Genomic DNA, 13,872 nt, shown 5'->3' with positions numbered 1-13,872 from the left:
TGAAGAGTCCCTCCCCAGCATCCTTGTATGCCCCGTTCAGGTATTGGAAGGATGCTATGAGGTCTCCATGCGGTTTCTCTTCTCCAGTCTGAACAACCCCAATTTTCTTAGCCCGTCTTCATACGGGAGGTGCTCCAGCCCCCTCATCATCCCTGTGCTTTGTCAGAAGCACTCGTCTGTCGGCCTGACCCAGTCTCAAGGGAGGTGTGTTGCCTGCCGGGGGAACAGATCAGGGATGTTGCAGAGAGGCTGCCTGCTCTAGTAAGTCCCGCAGACTATTACCCACTTCTAGTGGTACATGTGGGTGCTAGGGATATAGTAGTAGTAGATTGGGGAACATAAAGAAGGACTACAGAGCCCTGCGAGAGGTGGTTAGGGGCTCTGGAGCTCAGATAGTCTTTTTGTCAATTCTCCAGGATACAGGGGAGGACCTAAAAAAAGCTAGGAGGATTAGACAGGTTAACAAATGGTTAAAAGAGTGGTGTCATAGTCAGGGGTTTGGGTGTCTTGAACACGGGACCCAAATTTGTAGGCCAGGTCTAGTGGGGGCTGGTGGAGCTGGTCTGATAAAGAAAGGAAAGACCAGTTACAGTAGGAGGCTTGCCAGACTGGTCAAGGAGGCTTTAAACTAGATGTGCTGGGGGAGGGGGGCATCATTCCATCCCAACACACCAAGTCAGTTGCCAGCACTTATAATAAATGCTCAGAGCAATGTAGAGATATTCCAGCCACTCCAGCCAATGAGCTGGCTTCGTTTGGAGCTCGGCTCAGATGCCTCTGTACAAACTCCCATAGCATGGGGAACAAACAAGAGGAATTAGAGATGTGTGCACATCCATGGGAGTATGATATGATAGACATCGCAGAAATGTGGTGGGATGGATCCTATGACTGGAGTGTTGGAATGGAAGGTTACAGGCTCTTTAGAAAAGACAGGCCTGGCAGGTGGGGAGGGGGAGTTGCCCTTTATGTTAGGGATAGGCTGGAGAGTATGGGACTCTGTCTGGGGACAGGTGAGCAGTCAACAGAGAGTTTGTGGGTCAGGGTTAAAGGGAAAACAGCTATGGGAGACGTTACCGTGGGGATCTGTTACAGACCACCTGATCAAGGAGAACCTGCGGATGAAGCACAGATAGGAAAAGCCTCACGCTCACAGTCCCTTGTTCTCATGGGTGACTTCAACCACCCTGACATCTGTTGGAAGGACGGTACGGCCCGGCACAAGCAATCCAGGAGGTTCCCAGATTGTGTGGAAGACAACTTCCTTCTGCAAGTAATAGAGGAGCTGACAAGGAGAGGTGCCATGCTTGACCTCGTGCTCACCAACAGGGAAGGGCTGGTTGGAAATGTGACACTCCAGGGCAGCCTTGGATGCAGCAACCATGAGACGGTCGAGTTCGAGATCCTCAGGACAGTGAGAAGAGCGTGCAGCAAGCTCACTGCCCTGGCCTTTAAAAGAGCAGACTTTGGCCTCTTCAGGAACCTGCTTTGTAAGGTTCCATGGGATACAGCCCTAGAGGGCAGGGGGGCCCAAGACTGTTGGTTGATACTCAAGGATCACCTGCTACAAGCTCAGAAGTGTTGCATCCCAACCAGAAGGAAGTGCAGCAGGAGGGCCAGGAGACCTCCTTGGATGGATAAGGAGCTCCTGAGAAAAATTCAAATGAAAAAAGAGGCTTATAATAAGTGGAAGCAAGGACAGGCGGCCTGGTACAGGGATGTTGTCCAGGAAACTAGGGACCAGGTTAGGAAAGCTAAGGCCCAGTTAGAATTAAACTTGGCTAGGGATGTGTCGTGGTTTAAACCCAGTCAGGTAACTTGTTCACTCACTCCCCCCCTTCTTTCCCTCCCCCTACTCCCAGAGGGACGGAGAGGAGAATCGAAAAGAATGCAACTCCCACGGGTTGAGGTAAGAACAGTTTAGTAACTAAGGTATAACACAGATCACTACTGCTACCACCAGTGATAATAATGATAAAGGAAATAACAAGGGAAGAGAATACAACACCTCAGCACCAGCTGACCGATCACTCGCCCCCCAAGCCCGACCAAGCTCCGACCGATACCTCCTCCAACCCTGCAGTCTCCCAGCCCTTCCGGCTAACTCCCAGTTACATCCTGGGCATGACGTGCTGTGGTATGGAATACCTCTTTGGTCAGATTGGGTCAGGTGTCCTGTCTCTGCTTCCTCCTGGCTTCCCCTGCTCCCTGGCAGAGCATGAGGCTCACAAAGTCCTTGGCCAAACCAAAACATCGCTATCAGCTCTGTTCCCAGGCCAAAAGTCAAAACACTGCACTGCACCAGCTACCAAGAAGGAGAAAAATGACTGCTACTGCTGAACCCAGGACATTATCCACCCCTTATTCCATACCATTCACATCATGCTCAGATCCCACATTTTCAATATACCATCACTCTTATCTCAGTGCACTCTTATCTTAGTGCATGGGCCAGTCCCTATAAAGCTGCTGAGTCCATCTGGTCCATGATGCCAGGCTCCACCTCTTGTAACAGTCTTCCAGAGCAGGAGAGACTGTGTGCAGTGTTCACACTCGTGAATAACCTGGGCAATAGTGTCCATTGCTAAGTCCACCCCTCGATCATGAGTCCATCTCTATGTTGCATCTCTGCTCTGATGGCCTGAAGTGCCATGGGTCCACCAGGCTTAAAATAATTCACTGTCCCCTTCAGCAGTTTCTGCAGCTTGTTGCTGGGGACTCCATACAGCTGCCTTCCATCTCCGATGCTTCCAAAGCACTGGAGGGGCCCTGTGGACTAGATACTTGCCCATACTGTCCCACACACCCTGCCACTCATGACTGTCCAGCTTTGGGGAAAATCTCTTGGTCACCCTATATTGTCGTCTAACCCCAGACAAGACCCAAACCTGACTCTGCTTAACTTTTGTGATCAGACAAAATGGTTGTGGGTAGAACACAGTGTGTGTGTGTGCCAACATGCCGATCCCCATCACAATAAGCAGGCAGGTCCCAAGGGTACCCAAAGGCCATTCAAAACCTTCAGAACTCTCACACGATGCTGCTGTGCTTGTCACTGGGGCTGGTGTAGCTGCTGTGCTTGCCGGCTCTCCCACCACCAGCTTCTCTTTTCCTGAGTCCAGCTCTTCCTCCTCTGCCTTGCTGGGAAATGCTGCGTGGTCTCCTGCATCCTCCTGGGGCTCGGCGGGTGGCTGCCGAGGAATGCTCTCGGCCGTCTCAGGGCGGGGCTCGGCCGCCGGACTCGGCACCTCCGCGGGGCTCAGCTCCTCCGCGGGGCTCGGCTCTTCCGCCGCCTTCTCCCGCTGCTCGGCAGCCGCCTCCTTCCTCTCCTCGACCGCCCCGACCTCCTCCACCGGCAGCCGTCCCCTCGCGGCCTCCGGCCCCGCTCCCGCCGCCGCTTGGTCCCCAGGGCCGCTCCCCCTCGGCTCCCCGCAGACTCACGAAGATGGAGAGTAGGGTGAGGGCCAGGACGGTGAAGAGCAGCTGGACGGCCAGGTACAAGTCCACGGCCACGTCCGTCCCGCCCTGCTGCTGGAGCCCGCCCGTATTACAAGCCATTGCCATAAAGCACAGTGAGACGAGAACCTTAGCCCAGGCCCCACACTTGATAAACTCTATCACAGCAAATACCGGCTCTACGTAAGTTACAACGGTCTGAAGCTGTGAGATCAAGAAGAACAACTGTGATGCCCAATAAATCAGCATTGTGACGAGTGACTATTAATCCAGTCAAATCTGTCGTTATCTCAACCCTTCATGCCCCACGTTGGGCGCCAAAAAGAACTGTCGTGGTTTAAACCCAGTCAGGTAATTCGTTCACTCACTTCCCCCCCTTTCTTGCCCTCCCCCTACTCCTGGAGGGAAGGAGAGGAGAATCGAAAAGAATGCAACTCCCACGGGTTGAGATAAGAACAGTTTAGTAACTAAGGTATAACACAAATCACTACTGCTACCCCCAGTGATAATAATGATAAAGGAAATTACAAGGGAACAGAATACAACACCTCAGCACCAGCCGACCGATCACTCGCCCCCCAAGCCCGACCAAGCTCCGACCGATACCTCCTCCAACCCTGCAGTCTCCCAGCCCTTCCGGCCAACTCCCAGTTACATCCTGGGCATGACGTGCTGTGGTATGGAATACCTCTTTAGTCAGATTGGGTCAGGTGTCCTGTCTCTGCTTCCTCCTGGCTTCCCCTCCTCCCTGGCAGAGCATGAGGCTCACAAAGTCCTTGGCCAAACCAAAACATCGCTATCAGCTCTGTTCCCAGGCTGAAAGTCAAAACACTGCACTACACCAGCTACCAAGAAGGAGAAAAATGACTGCTACTGCTGAACCCAGGACATTATGTTAAGGATAACAGGAAGGGTTTCTACAGGTACATAGCAAATAAAAAACAGAGTAGGGACAATGTATGCCCCCTCAGGAAGCTCTCAGGAGAACTGGCTACGCAGGATTTGGAGAAGGCTACAGTTCTGAATGACTTCTTTGCCTCGGTCTTCACTGGCAAAGGCTCTGACTGCACCACCCAAGTCTTGGAAGGTAGATGCAGGGACTGTGAGAATGAAGACCTTGCGCCCACTGTAGGAGAGGATCTGGTTCGAGACCATCTTAAAAATCTGAACATGCACAAGTCCACAGGACCTGATGAGATCCATCCGCGGGTCCTGAAGGAGCTGGCGAATGAAGCAGCTAAGCCAGTGGCCATCATATTTGAAAAATCATGGCAGTCAGGTGAAGTTCCCAATGACTGGAAAAAGGGAAATATAACCCCCATTTTCAAGAAGGTGAAAATGGATGACCCGGGGAATTACAGACCAGTCAGTCTCACCTCTGTGCCTGGCAAAATCTTGGAGCAGATTCTCCTGGAAGGCATGCTAATGTACATGAAAAACAACAAGGTGCTTGGTGACAGCCAGCATGGCTTCACTAAGGGGAAATCCTGCCTGACCAATTTGGTGGCCTTCTATGATGGGGCTACGGAACTGATGGACAGGGATAGAGCAGTTGATGTCATCTGCCTGGAACTGTGTAAAGCGTTTGACACTGTCCCACACGACATCCTTGTCTCTAAATTGGAGAGACATCAATTTGATGGATGGACCACTCAGTGGATAAAGAACTGGCTGGATGGCTGCACACAAAGAGTTGTGGTCAACGGCTCAATGTCCGGCTGGAGACCAGTAACGAGTGGTGTCCCTCAGGGATCGGTGTTGGGACCGGTCTTGTTCAACATCTTTGTCGCTGACATGGACAGTGGGATTGAGTGCACCCTCAGCAAGTTTGCCAATGACACCAAGCTGTGTGGTTCAGTTGATACGCTGGAGGGAAGGAATGCCATCCAGAGGGACCTTGACACGCTTGTGAGGTGGGCTGATGCCAACCTCATGAAGTTTTAACCATGACAAGTGCAAGGTTCTACACCTTGGTGGGAGCAATCCCAGGCACAGCTACAGGTTGGGCAGAGAAGAGATTGAGAGCAGCCCTGTGGAGAAGGACTTGGGGGTGTTGACCGATGAGAAACTTAACATGAGCAGGCTGCAGTGTGCACTCAGAAAAGCCAACCATATCCTGGGCTATATCAAAAGGAGCATGACCAGCAGGTCGATGGAGGTGATCCTGCCCCTGTACTCTGCTCTCGTGAGACCTCACCTGGAGTATTGTGTGCAGTTCTGGTGTCCTCAGCATAAAAAGGACATGGAACTGTTGGAACAAGTCCAGAGGAGGGCCACGAGGATGATCAGGGGACTGGAGCACCTCCCATATGAAGACAGGCTGAGGAAATTGGGGCTGTTCAGCGTGGAGAAGAGAAGGCTGCGTGGAGACCTCCTAGCAGCCTTCCAGTATTTGAAGGGGGCCTATAGGGATGCTGGGGAGGGACTCTTCATTAGGCACTATAGTGATCGGACAAGGGGTAATGGGTTAAAACTTAAACAGGGGAAATTTAGATTGGATATAAGGAGGAAATTCTTTCCTGTTAGGGTGGTGAGGCACTGGAATAGGTTGGCCAGGGAAATTGTGCATGCTCCATCCCTGGCAGTGTTCAAGGCCAGGTTAGACGAGGCCTTGGGTGATATGGTTTAGTGTGAGGTGTCCCTGCCCACGGCAGGGGGGATTGGAACTAGATGATCTTCAGGTCGTTTCCAACCCTTACTATTTTATGATTCTATGATTCTAAGAGCTGTCTGACACAATCCTGAGCAGTGTGCTCTTCTTCATTACCCTGCTTGAGCAGGGAGATTGGACTAGATGACACCCAGTGGTCCCTTCCAACCTCAACCATTCCTTGATTCTGTGATATGTAAGATATAGGTATTAATTAGGGAAGTTGGAGTTTTGCAACAGTATGGGCTGAGTGCAGTTGCCTGGTTCTGCCAGGCACAGTGTGAGGTAGAGAGATAGAGCTGAGGAATAAGCTTTGAGAGCACAGTTTACAAAGCTCATGCCTATAATACGAGGCATTGCCACGTTACAGGTATGCTTTAACTTCTCATCAGCACCAAGCAAAGCTTTGTAGAGAATGTAGAATGGGATAAAAATTCAGTAAAAAAGGCCAAATACACTGAAATTTATAAGCAAATAGTGAGGGAACACTAAGTCAGGTTGAGCCCAATGTAGTCAATTTGTGTGCGCAACATGTATTCCTGAGATTTCTGTGGCAGTCTGTATAACATGTAGAAAATAGCATGCTGGTTCCCTATTGGAACATTTCACTTGAAGGGTTTATTTAGTACTCTGTGTGTACATTTTTTTTTCAACCATTGGATCACTGGATGATTTCTGAAGTGGTTTCTAAATTAGTAATATCAGGTGCTAGAATAATGTAATTGCCGCCCTGTCTTTGAAGTATTTCCATAAATGACTCTTCACTCTGTTTCTTCATGTTCTCCTTTTGTTATTTTTCTGCCTTTTCCTTTTTCCACCACCCTGTTAATTCACTGCCTCATTTACCATTTCCATTCCAGAGAGCAGTAGCAGAGTGCCAGGTTTACCTGGCCTGTTGGCAGGTTTGTGAGGTGTGGGAGGCCAGAGGCACCTTTGCAATTTTATATCCTTAACTATTCTAAGTGTCAAGCAAATGTTCAGCCTGAGGTGTTCTATCTCCATTCCTAGTGATCACATACCACAAACAAGGAGGATATTCCGCTTATAGCTACAGGCAGTAAAACAAGACACTGTGTGTGAGTCTGTTATGCTCCTAGAAGGCTGTACCAATGTGTAGATGGCCATTGCATGTGAGAGAGCTTCGGGAGATGAAAATGACTGTCCATTTTAGCAGGCTCCTACTCTTGGGTTTTGCCTAAATGCACTTGGTGGTTTAACCATATTTTTTTTAACCTTTGCCTGAGGCAGCCCCTTAAATTGCTCTATGAAAGGCAGAGGAGATCAGCCCGTAGCTTATGGGTCAGGTGGATCTGTGTGGTCTGCAAGTGAAATCATTTTATAGTGGCATTTATTAGTTTACTTGCATCTTTCAGAAACCTGAAAGAAATCACTCTTCCTGATTGATAATTTATTATATTAAACTGCAGGAAGACACTTGGTGACTCATACGGAGCACAGAGAATTCATTCCCTTACAAGTCTTTGTGTCAGATAGAAGTTGAGTATGAAGTTTATCCAGTGAACTGGGAAGCAAGTGGCAGAAAGACTGTGGCTGGTGGTAGAAGCAAAGGAACATAAGTGCGTGAAGACAATTAGATCCCTTCAGGCCAAAGATGAATCACGCTGTCAAAAACTGATTGTCAGTGGAAGAAAGCCAAAACAATGGGATTTGATGAATGAAAGTCAGGACCTAGCAGCATTTTTGACTGTATTCAGTGTTAGTGGTGAATTTTGGAATCACATTGTGTGCTGTAAAAAAAATAGATAAATAGAAAAGAAATTCATTCATGTATTTCAGAAATGTCTTCCTTTTTAGAAAAAATGGTCTAAATAAAAATCCTAACAGTAGTAGTTTCTGTTCCTGGTGTGTTGATGTTTTTCCCTCTCTAAATGGTGTAACCATATTTCAATATTTCTTGTTTAGGTCACAGAAATGACTTTGGAATTGTCACTCGAAGTATGGTAAGTGTCTCATATTAATTAAAAACAAAAAAGGGGGCAAAAATATGTTAGCAGCAAAGGTATTTTCTTATTTTACTCCATTAGAGTTTTCTTAAAATTGTATCAGGTAGACTACAAAGCTTCTTGTTTTAACACAGAAATACCATGTACTGTAATCAGGAGATTTTAAAATTGAAGGTTATTTTCACATTTTAATTCTATTGTTGACTTAAATACCATTACTTGTACTAACAACTGTGTCCTTTCCAAATATTTGCAGGAACAAGGCCATCATATATGAATTTCTTGTCCTGATTTATGTTAAGTGCTTTCATTTTCAAGGGCCTTTTCTCTAATAAAGTCATGGTTTAGCTGTTATCCTCATTATTTTACCTTCTGTGGTAACTTTGCATCTCACGTTAACTTTTAGCAAATATGGATATCATTATAAAGCTTCCCCTGAAATGTATTTGAATGTTAAGACCATGCAGTACTAAAGTCAAAGGTGAAGATCTCAGTAGAGGCAGGATTTCACCCTGTGTAAAGCTAAGCAGATGCCTACCTTTTTTCTTCCTCTCTAGCTGTCTTTCTCCCTCTTTCTTAGCCTGTCTAGGTGAAAGACCAAAATCATCTTGAGGCATAATAAGAAAAATAACTTTAGACTTAAAGTCTAAAAATTAATTGCTGAGAACAAGGCATTTAAAGAGTCCTTTTATTGTCTGTAACTGTAAATAGCAGTGCTGAGCACTGTAACTGTAAACGTAGAAGTCTTTTGTAATGATTCTGGTGACTGACAAACATCCCTTAGGGATAATTTCTCCTCGTTATTTTGTACTAGGAAAGATGCATATGTGGGTGGTCCTTGAGACCACCCCTAAACCTTGCAGGGTTTGTATATTGCAGGTATTTCATATCTTTGACATTAAATAAACAGAAGATGCTTGGCTATGTTTTGCTGTTCTTAGGCAGTAGGCTTTGAAATATGTTAAACTAAAGGATCTGATCAAGTTCTGCTCTATTACTCTCGGATGGCTGCACAGATTTTGGAATCTGAATGGACCTCTTGTTTATAGTTATCATACACACCTTTATGGAACATTGCTTCTAGGCAGTCTTTTCCCCCCTTTTCTTAATCCTATTATTTCATTGGATAATTTTATTTATTTATTTTTTTAATCTGAAGAATTATTCTCTGTGCCTAAATAGATCCATTTCACTGTTTTCATAAAGGACTCTTAAAACTGCTGCCTTGTAACTAACATGTCAAAGTATCCACAAACATTTTTACCCCATCTTTGTGAATATGGGAATGGCAATGAGGTGGATGGATAGCAGGTTGAATTTGTACACTCCTCACTGTGGTCTTCTGGAGGCAGTGCTGCTGGGAGCTGTTTTAGTTCCAGCCCTCCAAATGACATACAGGCTCAGTGAGTCCAAATGAGCCGACAGTTCAAACTATTTATCCTGCCATGATGCCTGAAATAAGAAATGGGAACTGAAGTTGTAGCTTCTAAGTACAGTATTGACATCTTTATGCAGCCCTATGTACATTTTTGATTGCACAATATGGAGAGAAAGCTAGATAAAAAGCCTTAGTTTTTCCTGTGGTCAGCCAGTTGAGATCCATAGTTTTTGATTGTAGGACTGAATGGATACAGAGTTAAAATTGTACTCTCCTCCCTAAACATGAACCTCAAACTTACAAAGAGTATGTTTTAGTAGGAATGTATGAAATTTTTTTGTTACAGTTCTTTGCAGGGAATTCAAATTTCTACACTGCAGATTCATAATTATATGAGTGGTGAACTCATTTGCTACATTTTAATTTAGTTTTTTTGAAGACCACATTATATAGCACTGAAGCTGCAAATTTTGCATTTAGTTTTCACTAGTATGAGAACAATGCATTTTCTAGATAAAATGCATAAAATGTCTTATAGATGCATAAAATGTCTTAAAGATGTAAAGATGCAGTGTGCCATTGTTCTTCATGTCCATCACCATAGAATTAGCTGATGCAATTGTGTCAAATCAATAATAATGATTTAATTTAATTTTATTTTATTCTATTTTATGTTATTTTATTGTATTTTTTATTTTTATCTGTTTCAGCTTATGTAAGTTTATTAGGATTTACTCTTACTTCCACTTATTTCCCCAGGTGTTATTTTGAATTCTCTTTTTAATTATGCCTTTTGTTAAAGCTTGTCTTTTTTGCAAAATAGCTCTTCAACTGATCTCCGGTTCAGCATGGCTCTGTGTGATGAAGAGAAGAAATTTCGGCACCAGCGAAAAGATAATATCATGCACAGTATGAAATCATTTCTAGGAGAGGAAAAAAGCAAGAACTTGACCACTTCCCGTGATGTAAGTTTGGAGAGTTCCCATCAGGAACCTTTGGAGTCCTGCATTTGTCTCTTAAAGGGATGCATAACACGTTAGGTAAAAAGGTTCAGTGTAAACACAGATGGCAGAACCGAAAAAATTTCTTTTTTTTTCAGTGCATACACCATTTAGGCTGGAGAATAATTTTTCTTGGGCTCTAAATTTGTAGCTTAAAGTTTACGGAGGCAAAATCCTGTGCCAAAATGAAGCTGCACTTATATAATAAGATATGCCCATTATGGACAAAAGGACAATATGTGTAAATGCCATCGTAAGATTGAAATCACAGCTTTTCATTTGCACTGCCACCTTAAATAAACTGTTGTGTCTTTTATCTGGTTCTTCATTGTTTATACACTAGCAGGCTGTGTCTAGGTAAAAATTGGGCAAAGGAGATTAGTCCATGGTTTTCATTTTGCTCTGTGTTCCATACTTTGTTAAGGTGTTGGTTCTGGGCTGAGATTGTCATCTGAAAAATGCCTAAGGGGTGTGCAAAATACCTGCTGCCCAAGAAGCATGTGGTGGCTCTGGGCACATGCCCAACTGCAGAATCTGCCCTTGCATGTTTGATATCCAGCCTGGGCTTTTAAAATGGCCCTGCTGTTTGGCCTTTGTGTCTAAAAGATGAGGCAGGAAATGAGGTGTTTCAATGTAAAGTAATTTTTAAATTCTTTTTTGTTTCCCTTTATCCCATTTTACATGATTAGGATTATGAAGTTTATTTCTTAGAGAATGTGAGAAGCTGCAGCTTTCATTAGCTTGCTGATGCTTTATACCAAGCCAACAGAAAGTTAAGACACTGCATTATTACAAGTTAATTAAGAATACACTTAGTACAGATCCACTTGTTTTGTAGTAGCTTTTCCATTCTCTTTCTTCCCTGCTTGTTCCCTTTCTAGTTCTGCTCCCAGAATTGTGACAGGAAGACTTGTGTGTAATGTGAGGGGTGTCGAGCAATGAACACTCAGTGAATTAATCTGGGTTGATTAATTCATGGATATTGATTTGTTTTGTACATTTTTAGTATAAGCAGAATGTGACAGTCTTTTGCAGAAGCTGGAACCAATACTGAAGGAATTTCTTTTAAATTTCTATGAAGTTTTGAGCAGGTGGTAGATGTGTTCATAGAATGCTTTAGGTTGGAAGGGATCTTAATGATCTTTTCATTTCATGCCCCTTGTCATGGGCCAGGACACCTTCCACTAGACAAGGTTGCTCAAAGCCCCATCCAACCTTGTCTTGAACGCTGCCAGGTATGGGGCAGCCACAGCTTCTGTGGCCAACCTGTGCCAGTGCCTCACCACCCTCACAATAAGTAACTTCTTCCTAATGGCTAATCTAAATCTCCCCTTTCTCAGTTTAAAGCCATTGCCCCTTGTCCTATCCCTAAATGCCCTTGAAAAAGTGTGTTATTATTGTATGCTTTTGAACTCTTGCCTAATAAAATGTGCTTGAGTGAGCTTTCTGAGGAAGATGAATGAATTTGATAAGTATAATACCTGTTTTATTTGTACTGTTCTAAATTGTACACATTGTAAAGGAACATTTTTAAGTTTTTTTTTCAGTTTGGATGTTCTAATCTTAACAAATGCAAATCTCTCAGAGTAGATATCTGTGAATATGACATTGGTTTGATCTTCTACAGCAGAATAATATCTTTCCCAGAAAGAATGCAGGTATTCTGCCAAGATCCAGTTAGAACTGGAGTGCACTCAGTGCCTGAAGTATCAGTTCTATGCAGGTGACGTGTGCATGAATTATTGTAAATACTAGGTAAGGTGCCATATTCTTTTTGTCATCATCTTCCCTTGGTATCCCTCACTGTCTCAAATACTGAAATATTATTAGTTAAAATGAATATTCCAAGACCAGACAGTAATCTCTAATTGTAAGCTTACCAACCCTAGGAAGGATTGAGGTAATGTGATCCTCTTGTTTTTCGTATGTCAGGTGTGTATTTCTGAGCTGACTTGTCAGAATTTTTAGCTGCTTCTAGTGACGAAAAAACCCTTTTTGTTCAATTTAAAATATAATTTAGTCTTTCCAGCCTGTCATTTTTACTTTTATTGCTGCAGATGAAAGATAGCAGGAGGATTTATAGGATATTTGTAGTCTTAACATGGCATCAGAAGTCAGGAGACATTATGAGTATTCTTAGCTGGCTATGAGTCGTTTAATCTTAGACAAGTCACTTACTCAAAGTTCATCTAAATTTCTTCATCTGTGAACAGCAACATGCATGCCTTGCAGGGATGCTATGAGACTTTAATGCCTGTGAGATAATTATATGTCCCTGGAAGGGGAAGTGAGTACTTCCAAATTTCCATATTTACTGTCAAGATATATTCTGAAAACACAGGATGAGATTTCTTGTACCTGTGTCATTGCTCAGTTTATTTTTTTTTTTTTGTTGCTTTAAACAATTTTCTAAAAATATTGTCATCAGTGAAAGAAAGCATACAATTCTCTAAGGCTGGATTTGAAGAACAATTTTCAAATAATCATCTGTGTACCCCATGGCAACATTTTTTTCTACCACAGGTACTCTTGTCCAGATTTTATGCACTGTGTTTCCAGGGCATTTGGATAGAACCATCTATACTACTCATTTCCAAACCAAGATTTAACATATTTTAGCTTTTTTATTTTTTCCCCAGATTGCTGGAAAATATGACTGATGCATTTTTCAGAGCTAACTTTTCTTAAAACATGTTTTGTTTCCCAAATCCTTTTCATTTGCATGCCTTGTTTGATGATGAAGCAATCAGCTCTTGCTGAGGGGAGGAGTTCATTGATTGAAGTGGAACTGTGTGGAGCCAAGCTTGTACACTGCCTCAATGGAGTTTGTTCATATGATATCTAAGCTGAGTCGCTCAGCATTGTGATGTGCAGACGGGCCATAGGAAGAAGAAAGTCATGCTAGCACAGCCTTTTGATTGTTCAGAACTGGGCACAACCATACAGAACTGAGTGTGGCAGTTTGGACAGGGATTAGAGCATTGGGCTTTTGTCTCCAAGACTTTTGAGTTCAATTCACATTTTTGCCATTGACTCCCTGCATCACTTTCTTGTGAGTCACTTACCCTTTGGTCTAAGTTTGTAAATCTGCTTGAATGGGTTTAGTACCTCTACCCCACTTTTACTGGGATTCAGAGGACTTGGGGTTCAGAGTACCTCAAAGAGTGGAATGTGTTAGCCCCAGCATGTGTACATGGAGAAGTGTGCACACCTTGGTATTCTGCCTTTTCTCCATTGTTTCTCAGTCGTGAGATGGCTTCTTGGTTCTTTTCCCTATCTACTCTGCTGCAGCTGTTTCCCCTCTCTCTGCCCTATTCGTCCTATAGGGAACCTGTCAGATGGGTGTGTGTAGCTTCAGATTTTACCATTTCTTGCCCTTAAACGTGACAAGAAAATTTGGAAACTGAATTGCAGATGAAAAGC

At 44.0% G+C, this 13,872-nt stretch overlaps 1 protein-coding gene across 1 annotated transcript in view; it reads left to right on the top strand.

Annotated features, from left to right (window-relative positions):
- PLA2G4A (phospholipase A2 group IVA) overlaps window positions 1-13,872 on the top strand; it is a 63,049-nt gene that overhangs the window by 20,260 nt on the left and 28,917 nt on the right. Inside the window, exons 5-6 of the mRNA XM_061451752.1 lie at window positions 8,030-8,067; window positions 10,272-10,413. Coding sequence (XP_061307736.1) covers window positions 8,030-8,067; window positions 10,272-10,413 — 180 coding nt within the window. The remainder of the gene's footprint in view (window positions 1-8,029; window positions 8,068-10,271; window positions 10,414-13,872) is intronic.

Source organism: Pezoporus flaviventris, unplaced genomic scaffold (assembly GCF_033815535.1).
Source record: "Pezoporus flaviventris isolate CSIRO_AGI_PZ_B2104156 unplaced genomic scaffold, CSIRO_AGI_Pfla_v1 ptg000013l, whole genome shotgun sequence".
In the NCBI taxonomy this organism is placed as follows: domain Eukaryota; kingdom Metazoa; phylum Chordata; class Aves; order Psittaciformes; family Psittacidae; genus Pezoporus; species Pezoporus flaviventris.
This window is presented reverse-complemented; position numbering and strand designations above follow the sequence as displayed.